This window comes from Scleropages formosus, chromosome 15 (assembly GCF_900964775.1).
Source record: "Scleropages formosus chromosome 15, fSclFor1.1, whole genome shotgun sequence".
Classification (NCBI taxonomy): domain Eukaryota; kingdom Metazoa; phylum Chordata; class Actinopteri; order Osteoglossiformes; family Osteoglossidae; genus Scleropages; species Scleropages formosus.
In genome coordinates, this window is record NC_041820.1 from 23,071,954 (window position 1) to 23,084,703 (window position 12,750).

General features: G+C 41.5%; 1 protein-coding gene across 6 annotated transcripts in view; it reads left to right on the forward strand.

The window, feature by feature from the left end:
• The window catches only part of eml1 (EMAP like 1), a 102,512-nt gene that overhangs the window by 25,628 nt on the left and 64,134 nt on the right, over window positions 1–12,750 (forward strand). For 4 of the 6 annotated variants that reach the window (XM_018764184.2, XM_018764185.2, XM_018764186.2 and 1 more), the window contains exon 1: window positions 11,303–11,963. The exons of the other annotated variants lie outside the window; for them this stretch is intronic. In XM_018764184.2, coding sequence (XP_018619700.1) covers window positions 11,897–11,963 — 67 coding nt within the window. In that variant the 5' untranslated portion in view covers window positions 11,303–11,896. Of the gene's footprint in view, window positions 1–11,302; window positions 11,964–12,750 lie in introns of those variants that run through there. 6 annotated transcript variants of the gene reach the window in all.

The following is a 12,750-nucleotide window of genomic DNA, read 5'->3' on the forward strand; positions in this document are numbered from 1 at the left end:
ATAGAAAAGACCAGTATAACTGTTAAGGCCGAGATATGGTCTATGGAAGTTTCAAGTTGCAAATTTCAAAGTGTTTTTTCAGATATATTAGACAAATAGAGTGAAATTCTTGTAATATAGTCTTCTTCTCCTGTAGTAATATACAGTACATTGTGGGTAGGGGAAGTGGAGGAACAGAAAAACAAAACAAGCCAGCAGCATGGGACAAGATTATACAAATGCAATACAATGCAGTAGTGCAAAGACAAGACAATTCAATATTGCAATTTACAGCACTGGGGGATATAATACATGGCATGGCTTTTAACAACTTCACACAAGTAGCAGGAAAAGCATAAGACTGACAGTAAGTAATGACTACTAAAGTGCAAATAGCAGTACTATTTGGGAATAATGGTACAACACATACATAGCATAATGTCATTGTTTAGGCCCAAGATCCTCTCAGTCATATTATTCAGTTCAATTCAACTTATTTTTAGTGTGCTCTTCTCACACAGTGATACAGAGTGCTGAACAAAAGGGATAAAACAAAAGTTATGAAGTTGTTGATTCCCTGCTGCAAAGTCCATCAAGTATTCTGTGTTGGCAGTAGCTCATATGCAATTGCAAGGCACCAGTAAGTGACAAAAAAGAAAAAGGGGGTAGCTATTACTGACATGCAACAGATACAAGGCTATTGTGCTGATAAACAGAATACAATACAAAGAATAAAGGTAAATCTACAGCTGGTATGAAAAGAAGAAGAGAAGTCTTAAGCCTGGATTTAAAGGCTAATACTAAAGAAGCATTCCTGGCCCAACCTGGAAGATTATTTCAGGGTTTACTTGCTCTATAGCTAAAGGCATGCCCTCTTATGGAATTCATATCTATTGTGGACAAATTAAGATATCATCACTGGAGAGTAGTATAGAGACTTAAGAACCAGTGTAAGATGGTTAATATGGGATAGCTGGTAGCATAGTAGTTACTTCTACTGCCTTTGTTTCCACAGGTTGCAGGTTTGGTCCCCCCCCTCTGGCTGTAGTACCCTTGAGCAAGGGACTTACCCTAAAAATTGCCCCAGTAAAGTTACTCAGCAGAAATGGGTAAGTTGCTTTGGAGAAAAGCAACATGTGAATGTCATATTTCTCAGTTCCAATGATAATCCTAGCAGCAGCATTTTGAATTGACTGCAGGCTGGACACAGTCTGATACAAGCAGCCTGTTAATAAAGCATTACAGTAATCAATTTTACTAGAGATAAAGACATGGACCAGCTTTTCTGCATCTTGTCTAGACAAAAAAAGCACCACAGTTCACTCTTACATCTAGTTTCTCAACTGCAGGAAGCAAAACTAAGGCAGTGCAGAGCCAAAAGAGTTTAGCACTGATTAATACACCCAGGTCACCTAAATAAATGTTCAATAAAGCAGCTAAAAGCTTAAATCGCCTAGGAGATGGATAAATTCAGCAATAAAAGAGGGATTAGACCCAATAGGTAAGTAATATAATTATTCTGGGTTTGGATTTAACATGTATAGGTGAGGCTTCAAAAGATGTAAAGTGACCAAGATTTCTAGAATTAATTTGTAGTCTGTTGGTAAGGAGAACTCCTACTCTGCCTCCTTGACTAACAGCACAAGATTTATGGAAATAATTATATCCATTGGGTGTGGCGTCAACTAATGGAATTGAATCAGTCATACGTTACTGTCTTTGAGTGGCCTCTTATCAAACATCGCTGTGACAGCATTTTCATGTTAATTTTCCTCTTCCTTGTGAAAGCAGCTAGCTGTTATTCTCCGGAATCCGGCATTACATTGTGGTCCCAACTAATAGTGTTAGATCAAATTATCGTCTGAGAACTGTGTATACATAATCACAGACTGTTTTTCCCGTATACTCTCCTTTACAGATGTTGTTGCAAGAATAGAAGCATTATTGTGTGCCTTTATGTGTATTTGCATGTGTTTGCCTGGCTGAAAAAAAGGGGGAACAGTAAATTTTGAGTGTCTAGCCAAAGCTAATATGTTAATGTTAAAGCTCATGTAAGTCCTGCACAAATGAAATAGTGGGCTGTTTTGGCCCAGAATTATAAGTTTGCCTCAGTTTAATATTCTGAGAGCACTGTGCTTTTGCGTTAATGGCTGGAAATTACGCAACGTTCATATACTTAGCAATCTATTATTTTTAAAATGTGTCCCTTTTCTAGGGGGATGCAGTGGCGCAGTGGTGCAGTGGGTTGGACTGGGTCCTACTCTCCAGTGGGTCTGGGGTTCAAGTCCTACTTGGGGTGCCTCACGACGGACTGGCGTCCCATCCTGGGTGTGTCCCCTCCCCCTCTGGCCTTACGCCCTGTGTTGCCGGGTAGGCTCTGTGACCCTGTATGGGATGAGCGGTTCAGAAAGTGTGTGTGTGTGTGTGTGTGTGTCCCTTTTCTAAATGCACATGGTAATGTCATACCCACGCCCTAGTCTTGAAACTCGGGCTGAAAAAACCACCATATTGTAACAATATCTGTGGTGCTAGGGAGTGTCATGTGTGAGCAGGAAAATGGACTCTTTGTAAAGGGTTGAGAATTGTGGGTAAAATGTGAATTAATAGTTCTACCGGTGTGGGGGCTCATAAGGGTGTGAGTGTCGATTGGCTAGTGTAGAGAAAGGAAAGCCTGAGGGGGCGTTAAGCAGGCTGAGAAGGCTGCCTTGAGGTGCAGGTCCTTAGGAAAAGGAGTCCTTAGACCAAGAGCATTTTTTCCTTGTGTTTACACCAATACCTTTCGCTGGGTTTCCCTTTGCACCATCACTCCATGATTCAGTAGTCTCTCGATGTCTGAAAAAAAACATCAGGGCTCTCAGTGGCTCAGTCATTACTGACTCAGTGTGAATTTAAAAAAGATAAATATATTTCATTTACATTACATTTTACTAGTTGACAGGAGGTAGATGCATGCTCTATACGGGTTTCATGTTTTACGTAGCAGGAAAAAGGTATGTAATCATCTCAGTTGGCTAGCAGTGTCGTAGAACCAAACTGGTATGCCAACAAATTCAAGCTGTTGTCCTAGATCTGCTCTATAAAACTGACTTAAAATTGATTTGGTGCAGTAAATGGTACAGCTGGGGCTTAGTGTTTCTTCACAGGTGCTTGATTTTAAACAACAACAGTGGCCAGTGAGGCCCTTCCTGTTAAATCCAGCCATGCTCGTTTGGTGTGTCCAGTGTGCACCAATGGAGCCGACGAGGGATTATGGGCCCTAATCCGGATCTTGGTGACATCATGATCCTGCTTGGTCGGACCACGGGGGACTGGTCACGAGTGCCTGCACAGGGCCTGCACCACCCCCTCACGTGCTGTGGGGAGGGTGACAAGGCACACTGAGGCTCCTATGGGGACAGAGGTGGTGTCTATGACAGCTGGAAGCCTTGGAGTGCCCATGAAGCCCATCCCAGAGGAGTCTTTCTGTGGAGAAACCCTGGTCTTGGCTAAGTCCTGCTTCACCCCGGGTCAGTGTACTGAGTGGGTTGGGGACAGTGAAGGTAACTTGTACTCATCTACATTACTGGGCTGAGGAAGAAGTTGTGGAAGTGTTACATACCTAGGAAGACAGGAAATAATGTTGCATGGTCATTGGTCAATGGTTATTACTAGGTGATGGGAATGTACCTTAGGTGTGTTTAGTGGTAATACTATTAATACTGTTTTTAGTATTTATACTGTCAATACTATATTTATTATTAAATTGGTTGGAGAGTTGCATTTTTTTCTGCTGCCTGTTTCTGATGTATTTATCTGAGCATCATATTTCACAATGTGCAGAAGATCAACAAAATGATAATGCTGTTGGGACCACTGGGAGTGTTCAGTACATCAGAGTGTGGACAGTGAACAGTTGTGTGCTGCCAAACTAAGGAATCTGAGGGATCAATGACAACATAAGGGCACACAGTGAGCCAAATGTGCCCAGGCTCTTACACATGTGTTTACTGTTAGATTTTATTTTATTCATTAGCAGTTGCTTTTCTCCAAAGAAACATACATTTTACAACAAATAAAAGTGCATTTTACCAACAGAAGAACAACTATAGATGCAGACATGTGATTTTCAATCAGTCAAGCAGTTTCATTGTTAATACAACTCTGATTGCTGGTGCTCATTTCATGGATTCAAACCATGCATATGGTTTTAATAGGAAATACAGATGTGATCCTGATAGATGGTGTGGTTCAAGTTTAGTGGTTAGGAGATCAGGAGTGAAGTGGGTCTAAAGAGATGTGTTTTGAGATTGTTCTTCAATGTTGAAAGATATTCAGCAGCTCTGAGGGACAGAGGGAGCTTATTGCATCACACTGGAGCCAAAACCAAGAACCTGCAAACTTTCTTTTTTTTTTTTCTACTTCTGATTTGTATTTCGCATAGCATTGTGTCCTGTGAAAACAGCAGGATCTGTTAAGATGTCACTGGTTTACAACATCCTACAAAATTTTAGTTAAAAAGAACATTTTTATTAATTTTATATTATAGTTTTTTTTGCTGTTCTGTTAACTGTTATGTTTTAAAAATATCTTTAAAACAAATTTGGACCTTCTATAAATATGTAATTGAATTATATATTCAATTAATTGAATGCATTTGTAATGTTTTGAGCCTGGTGTGCAGTAAGTGCGGAACATTTAATTTGGTCCAAAGAAAATGCAAAAGGATTGTTCTTCATTGTTTGAAAATGTCCTTGTTTGATAGACAGATGTATAATATGTTTTTACTGCATTAGTGAACACACTAGGAATGTGTTTAAAATGGGCTGTAAGCATTTACCTGTGCAGAAAATCTGTCACGTCTGAATAGAATAAATAAATCAGGTGACTGTGCTCTGATCTTTTCATTTCGACACTCTGAATGGAGTCCGGACCATGAGTTCCTTGATGTTACTGAACCATGCCCACCATACATACATAATGTGTGTTAGATGCTCAATGTTGAGTAAAAGTGGACCAACAGTGGCAGTACAGCCTTAGGGATGGTCCCCCAGCAAAGTCCCGCAGCAGTAAACAGACAAACCAAAGCAGGGTATAGACACGTAGAGAGAGAAATTGTCTGTATGAAGGCTTAAGACCCAAATATTATAAACATGTAATAATCATAATTAATTTACAAATTCATAGATGTTTTTAATAAAATCATTGGTTAGTACCACCATGCAAAATGTCAGATCTGTAGATCTTTCTAAGATGGTTTTAATTTTTATGGTCTTGTATCATATAGCTTTATGGAGGTTATATGCATACTTTATGTGATTGTTTGTGTTTTTTATGCTTGTAGATAACCTTGTTGGTGCAGGATCTAGCCCTTGTTAATACCCTTTTACAGTCTAAGGATTACATGCTATTTTAATCGCAAGGGCAAATTCCATTTTCTAGCTGCTTTAAGTGCCTCAGTGCCAAAGAGACAAACTGGAGGCAGAGGTGAAAAGCACATATCACAAGAGCCACATTCAGGCATGAGAAAAACTGGCATTCAAATGTCATTCTTTTTGTTATCAAACATTCTAGCAAAATGCTGGAATTCCAGTTTTTCACATGCCTGAATGTAGCTCTATTGCAAAAGGAAAAAGCTCTTTAATAGCTGTAATCTGGCTGTGATATTTGCTACAGCATTCATAAAATGTCAGAAATTTTAATTTAAAAAACTGGAAATAACAAAACCTGACAAATAAAAGAGAATGTGGCATAATGTATATACTGTACAGCACCATATAAAAACAAATTTCTATCAATGTAATAAAAGATATGCAAAGTAACTTGAAATGGAATACTACCTATTGTTTTATTCCTGTCTTACATTCAAAGGTTTCACCTGAAATATATGTGCTTTAAAGCAAAGTTTAATGTTGAAACGTATAGAGGTTTTACAGGTATTATCTACACAGGAGCATCATCCCGCTCCATCCTGGTAATTGGTTAGAGATCTTGAAATCTTTACAATGTGAAAATGGGAAGAGATCCCTATTCATTCAGACTACATAGACATACTAATCTGCAGTGATTTATCCCAAGAATCTGGTAATAAGCACTGTAAAAACCTATTTCTTAGCTAATGTGATTGTACAAAGCAAAATACAGTGTCTGAAACATTTATACAATCAGGTCTTTATACTGAAGTAATTCATAATAATAGTCACATATAATTCTATACCCAGTATAATTTCTCCATATATATAAAAGGCATATAAAAAAAGTTTTGAAAACACTGAAAGGCCTTGAGTAAGAGAACTCAGCTGATAATATTTTACCTTCTGAGGTCAAATCTTGTTTTTTCTTATCTTTTCGTATGCATAGAGAAAAGTATGCAGGTATTAGTCCCTTTTTTGTGGACAATGACTATCAGTGGGCAACATACAAGAGACCTTGGCTGAAGCAAGATTATTCGCACTCCAGGACTGGGTTCGGGATTTTGTCTTGACGCTAAATACTTCATAGCTAATCAACTCCACCGATTACCTCTCCAACCTGTCAACTTGTCGGCCTTTGCAAGTCTCCTCGGTGAAATAATTTCTGCTGTTGTGAACGGTGCTGGTGGACATGCTTTGTGACGGCACAGAAAGCTCACAGCTCCCTTTGAGTATGTGATGTAAAACAAAAAAATCAGTACTTATTTAGGGCTGAAAAGAAATGCTTGAGCAGGCATAAGTAAAAGATATGATTCCTCATAAGCGTGACAAAATAAATGAAGACGCACTTAGGAGTCTCATCTTTGACCTTAAATGCTGGGGTGTCGCACAGAGAATCGGACTGGTTCTGATCACACACACACACACACACACACACACTGCTTTGCTAAGATCCTCAACACCAGCAGACCAGCACTCGTCACATGGCTGCAGCATCAAGGCTGTCATGGCTAGACACACGCTGCAGCCGGTGGTCTTGAGCTGTCTCCTCCTATTCCATCACCATTCAGGCAGTAGGGTGGGGGAGGGCTCACAAGAGAATACTTTCTCCCTGCACTTGCACAGGATGTTTGCTGGAAACAATATTGCATGGTGGAGCAATAATTATCAGACAGCCTGCACCTATCCTTGTTTTCATTACATTAGTGATGAGTCAACAGTGGAACACAGAAAAAGCTACTTGGCTAATTGGTTTATGTAACTTAATTGTGGTGCTGCATGTATGATAATAATATACTGTACATGAGCACAGACCAGATGAAACTGGATCAGTCCGGGTAAGGGTTAGACATTCACAGTGATCTTAAATGGATCCTTTTCCTCTGTGGAATAGCTTTTCCTCTGTGAATTTTGAGAAGCCTGGAATTTTGCCATTTTCAAGCTGATAATGTGATCATGGAAAGAACCACAGACAAATATCCAATTAATTTTTTGCTATGATTTAGGAACATGTTTGGCAATAACCATGAGGTGAATGCTTGAAAGATGGAACAAATTATAATCCATCAAGTTCCAGGTACCAAGAGTGCAAAGATGTCACAATCCTCACAGTCAAATGTTTGTGTGGATCTATACTGAGTAAATCATATTCAGATATCTGCAATTGCTGAAAATCACCATGGTAGGTAGCCTGCCCTAGGTAGGGGTTAGTGCTCCAGCCTTTCCACTTTTACTGGAGGAAATGTCACCCTGTTGCCTCCATGCACTTCAGCAATTACTTAGAGTAGAACCATGAGTTAGTGATAAGCAGTGTGTCACGTGGCTCAATTTAGAAGTGCTGGTTGCTCCCCCAGATCTGCTTTCTGGTGCTGTGGTGTTTGCTTTGTGTTGATGCTCCAGAGCACTGGAGGGCAGCCAGGAGCAGCACCTGGCATTAAAGGGACACAGGACCTCAGCCGCTCCTCTTCCATCAAGACACAGAGTGATCACCTTACTGAAGTTACAGCGGGTGGGATTTGAATCTGCAGTCTTTGGGTTCAAATGCAGTAGCTCAAACCATTATGCTACCAGCTGCCACTGTCAGGGTTTTGTGAAGCCTGATGTGCTGTGCACTTCATGTGCAACATCTGCAGATTTCTTGGTAATTATAAAGGTAAAACACCACTAAATTTGGGCAGCATGATGTCACAGCCAGTAGTGCTGCTGTTTCACAGCACCTGGGTGGTGTGAGAGGATGTAGGCTTGATCCCTGCTCAGTCTGTGTGAAGTCTGGATGTTCTCTTTGTGTCTCTGTGGGTTTCCTCCCACAGTCCAAAGATATGCTGTTCAGGTTCACCCATAGTGTGTGAATGACAGAGAGAGTGTGTTCCTCTGATGTATGGATGAGTGACCAGTTGTAAGTCTTGTATCTAACAGTGTAAGTAACCCTAGTGAATAAGGTGTGTGGGCTAATAACGCTGCATTGAGTTCATTGGAAGTTGCTTTGGAGAAAAGTGTAGCTAAATACATATACACACACACATCCCAGACAGGGTCACGGGGAACCGGAGCCTACCCAGCAACACAGGGCATAAGGCCAGAGGGGGAAGGGGACACACCCAGGACAGGACACCAGTCCACCACAAGGCACCCCAAGCAGGATTCGAACCCCAGACCCACTGGAAAGCAGGACTGTGATCTAACCCACTGCGCCACCGCACCCCCCTGTAGCTAAATAAATCAATGTAATTTAGAAAAGTAATAATAATAGTGATAATATCTTACTCCACGAAAGGATAAGTCACAAAGTATCTGCAGTAATGTTTTTGTAATAGTGGAGAAAATGTGTTTAATTAAACGTAACTGGTTTTTTGATGCAAAATGACTTTAGTACCATTTTTGTCTACTATACCCACCTCTGATTACTGTAAATATTTTTCTTGTCCCCCAGCACCTGGCAATGTGTTTTGGCCCTTGTCCAAAGCAGCTCACAATGCTAGGTTTGTGTAAAACAGTGTACTCATGATCATAAGTATAAATTACCAATTTTTACAGCAGTATACTGTACTGGAGCACTACATGGTCAGTACTTTGTTCAAAGGTACGATGGCAGGAGAAAGTTAAATGGTCCACTGTGCAAAAAGTTTGAGACCTCTTCTGAGTTGGGGTCTGAAAAGATATATGTTCTACATCTTCCTGAACAAGAAGCCTGTTTTGTTTTCCCAGTCAGTCTTACAGAAATTGAAGGTCATTTTGCTTTGGACCCTAAAACTTTGCAAATTGTGTCTGGGAGCCTCACAGCACAGACATGACTGAACAAATGATTTCTTTGTATTTCAGAAACTATTCATGGGATGTGACAGATATGGAAAGTCACTTATTGCTCACCTGTGACACCCAGTGATGTATGATTTTTTTCACTGTTGCCCGTATAGGCTGCAATTGAATTAGATGGATGCCAATGAAGGCCAAGTGTTCTGAAAATAATTGCACCTGATTCTGTGCTACTACAAGGATCATGTAACAGGAAGCAGATTACAAAAATTGTAAAGTAGAAAAGCTGCTGAACAGGTCACCAGATGGATGGAAGATGTGGGCACTGTTTCTTTTCATAAAAGCAAGAAAAATCTTTGTAAAGGAAAAGAAATCCTTACATGGGCAAAACTGCTATACTTTCGTCTTCCAAGGCCAACCAGACTGCAAGGAAATCCACACAGACTTAAAACTCTTTGTCACAATTATGAAAAAATGTAATCGTATTACCTAGTTTTTCTTTGGGCTAATCCAAGACAAGGGTGAGAAGGAATTATTTAGGTATTTAAATACATGTGAATTTATGAATTTCGCAGTGCACGTGACAATGTGACTGTATAAGCAGAGGAACTGTCATGCGCCTGGGTTTGTGTTCATCACACAGTGTGCTTAGTCTCATTAGTACTCTACGCTGGCCTTTGGCCCCTGCTCTGGTGACAATGGACATTCCAAGCTTCTACAACCATCAAGAACCTCCATGCCACAGAATTTGTGTTTTACAGCCACAAATCTAGACACGAGCAATCCATCTTGTCTCATCAGCCCATAAAAAAAATCAAGATTGATCGCTGGAGGCATAAATATAGGGCACGTAATCATCTGCATGCATAGTGTTCCCAGAGGAGCAGGGGCATGAATAATTGATGGTGGTCGTCCCCAGTGGCAGTGCCAGTAGAAAGGGTTGCCAGCATGAAGAGGTTCACTCTGTCTTTCCCCTACATTTGTAGTCGTTGAGGATTATATGGCCAGAGCTATCGCAGCCTGCTCAAAGACAGATAAGACGACCAGTAATAATTGCATGCTGGAAAGCTGAAACACTGATTGGACTCGTTTCCTTCGTTTGATGGAATGAAAGGATTTTTTTGTGTGTGTGTGTGTGTGTGCTTGCTGGGTCTTATGCTATCACTTATTTTGTTTTATAGGAGACAAGAAGTGCCAGTTGTCCTGTTCTCCATGTTTACCACAGTGTACCCTCTGTCCCCCTAGGACCCCTTTGTTGACTTGCTGGGAATCCTGTGTGGAGCTCAGTGCTGCAAAACACTTTGCAATAAAAGTGAAAAGGCTACATCACTGCCTTTCCACTTGTTGCTTTCATTATCTCTCATCTGCTTCATTCTCTTTTTCGTGATGTGTTTATTTTGCTCTCTTATGTATTCTTTTCTTTGAACTTTATCTCATTGCATGTAGAGGCGCTCTTGGGGTTGGCATTCTCTCGAAGAGAATGTTCTCCAAATCTCCCTTTGTTCATGGAGCAACATATTTCTGCAGGAAGGAACACATGACACATTTTGCACGAATGAGACGGCAGTCTGATGTGAAGTTTCGGCCCTCTTATCCTCTCCGGAAGAGTAAGAAGCTGCTACTACTGTGAATTTTTCCTGCTTCTATAGCTGAGAAAGCGAAACCCATTAGTGTTCTGATTCCCACTAGAGACCCATTAGAGTTCCGGTTCTCACTAGAGATCCGTTAGGGTTCCGGTTCCATTGAGCTGTGTGACGTGGCTGGGGACTGCAAAGGGTTCACAGCTCACACTGTTCTGAAGTGTAGCTCTGCTGCTGTGTGGGAGAGTGTAGTGTCGGTGTTTTTTGTATGTGATTTATGGTTCTGGTAAAGTCTCCCTGACATGAAAACGCTTGTAGCACAGTTTTCAAATGGCGGGCGTCTGCTGTGGGCATGAGGAAAATGGCCTGGTTTAAATCCAATTCCCCTCCTCTGTGTCCCTCACTCTCTGCCCCCTCTCTGCTCCGGCCCCAGTGCTGTTTTCCGCCCGGTTTCCTCCCATCTCTGTCCATGCGCTGGCCCTGCCCCCCCACACACACACTCCACCCCCAGTGTGTGCTACGTGCATCGCGTTGCTCTGTGTGGGGAGGGGTTGTATTTTAAAAGAGACTCAGCCTTCCAGGTTATTATGGGTTCACGTTTACTGTCAAGGCCAGAAGTGGAGAAGGCTGTTTGGCAGCTCCACCGAGTGTGTGAGGAATTATACACACGCACACAGACGCGCGCGCACACGAACACACACACACACACACACACACACACACACACACACACACACACACACGCACACACTGCAGGCCAGCCCTGTTTTTACAGCCCAAGCCTTACAAAGCTGTTCTCGCCACAGAGATCAGGACACGGTTTGGTGCTGAACTCCTGCCAAGGCGGCGACAGGCAGGCGACACAAGAGCGAACGCAGGGAGTAACAGCAAGAGCCGGGAGCGAACAGAAATAGAACAAACAAAAAAAACGTTTTTCAACTTCTTGCCAGAACTGCCGTCCTCTGAGCTTGCGGATTCCGCCGATGGTCCATTCAGAAAGAAGAGGGCTGTGCTCCTATGATATAATGGGAATGAATGGGTTGCTATGGTAACTGAAAGTGGCAGGCCGACCCGCTACGGCTGGATGTTGAATGAAAGAGGGGCCGCGGTGGCGAGCAAGCTAAAGTAGCGGGAGAGTCGCAGGCTAGTGGGAGCGGGGGAGCGCGGCGGGAGTGCGGGTACAAGCGGATCCCCAGGATGGAGGACGGCTTCTCCAGCTATAGCAGCCTCTACGACACGTCTTCGCTACTGCAGTTCTGTAACGGTAAATAAGGCGCTGTCTGCCTTTCTGTTTGTCTGCCTTCTTGTTTTTCCTTTCATTTACTGCCTTTTTTACTTCATCTGCTGTTGGACTAACCGGAAAGTAAACAACAAAGTTTTTTTTCACTCTGCTTCATCTCATGACAAGCCTTATGCTTGGCCCAAAGTGAAAGTTTTTCTTATTGTGTGGGTACATTTAAGGTGAAAAATAAAGCCTTTTCTCATTTTCTGGGCAAAAGAACATCGCAGACTGGTAAAGCCATTCATTTTCTCTTTATATTCATAATATCCTGCTTCGGAGATGTTTAAGTTCTCATGGAAAATTGTTTAAATTTTTTTTCTCCACTTTTCACTCGTTTTAAAGGGCGACTCACCGTTCTGTTTTCTGGATTTTTCCATTTTTTGCTCTTTTAACACAAAGTGACCTGTTTTCAGTTGCTTTGATCACAAATGGGACGGTTTAGGGACATCTGTCTCATTTCCCTTCCCCTTTGTGAGTCTATAGTCACCACCTATTGTTTTGCATAAAAAAGGCGACTGGGTGCTGAGGTTCAGTTGTGCTGCCTATTTATTAACATGCTTTTAATGATGGCAGGGCTAAATATAATGAAATGATGTAAAGGTTATATAGTAAAAATAACATCCATGTCAAAAAGACGACTTACACCCTTTTCACCACAGTTCACAAATGTCACATAACAGGTAATACAACATATTTACACAACAATAGATTTGTCATGATTAATGACAGGGGAAGCTTTTGCAAGTATGTCTGTTTATGTAACTCGGGA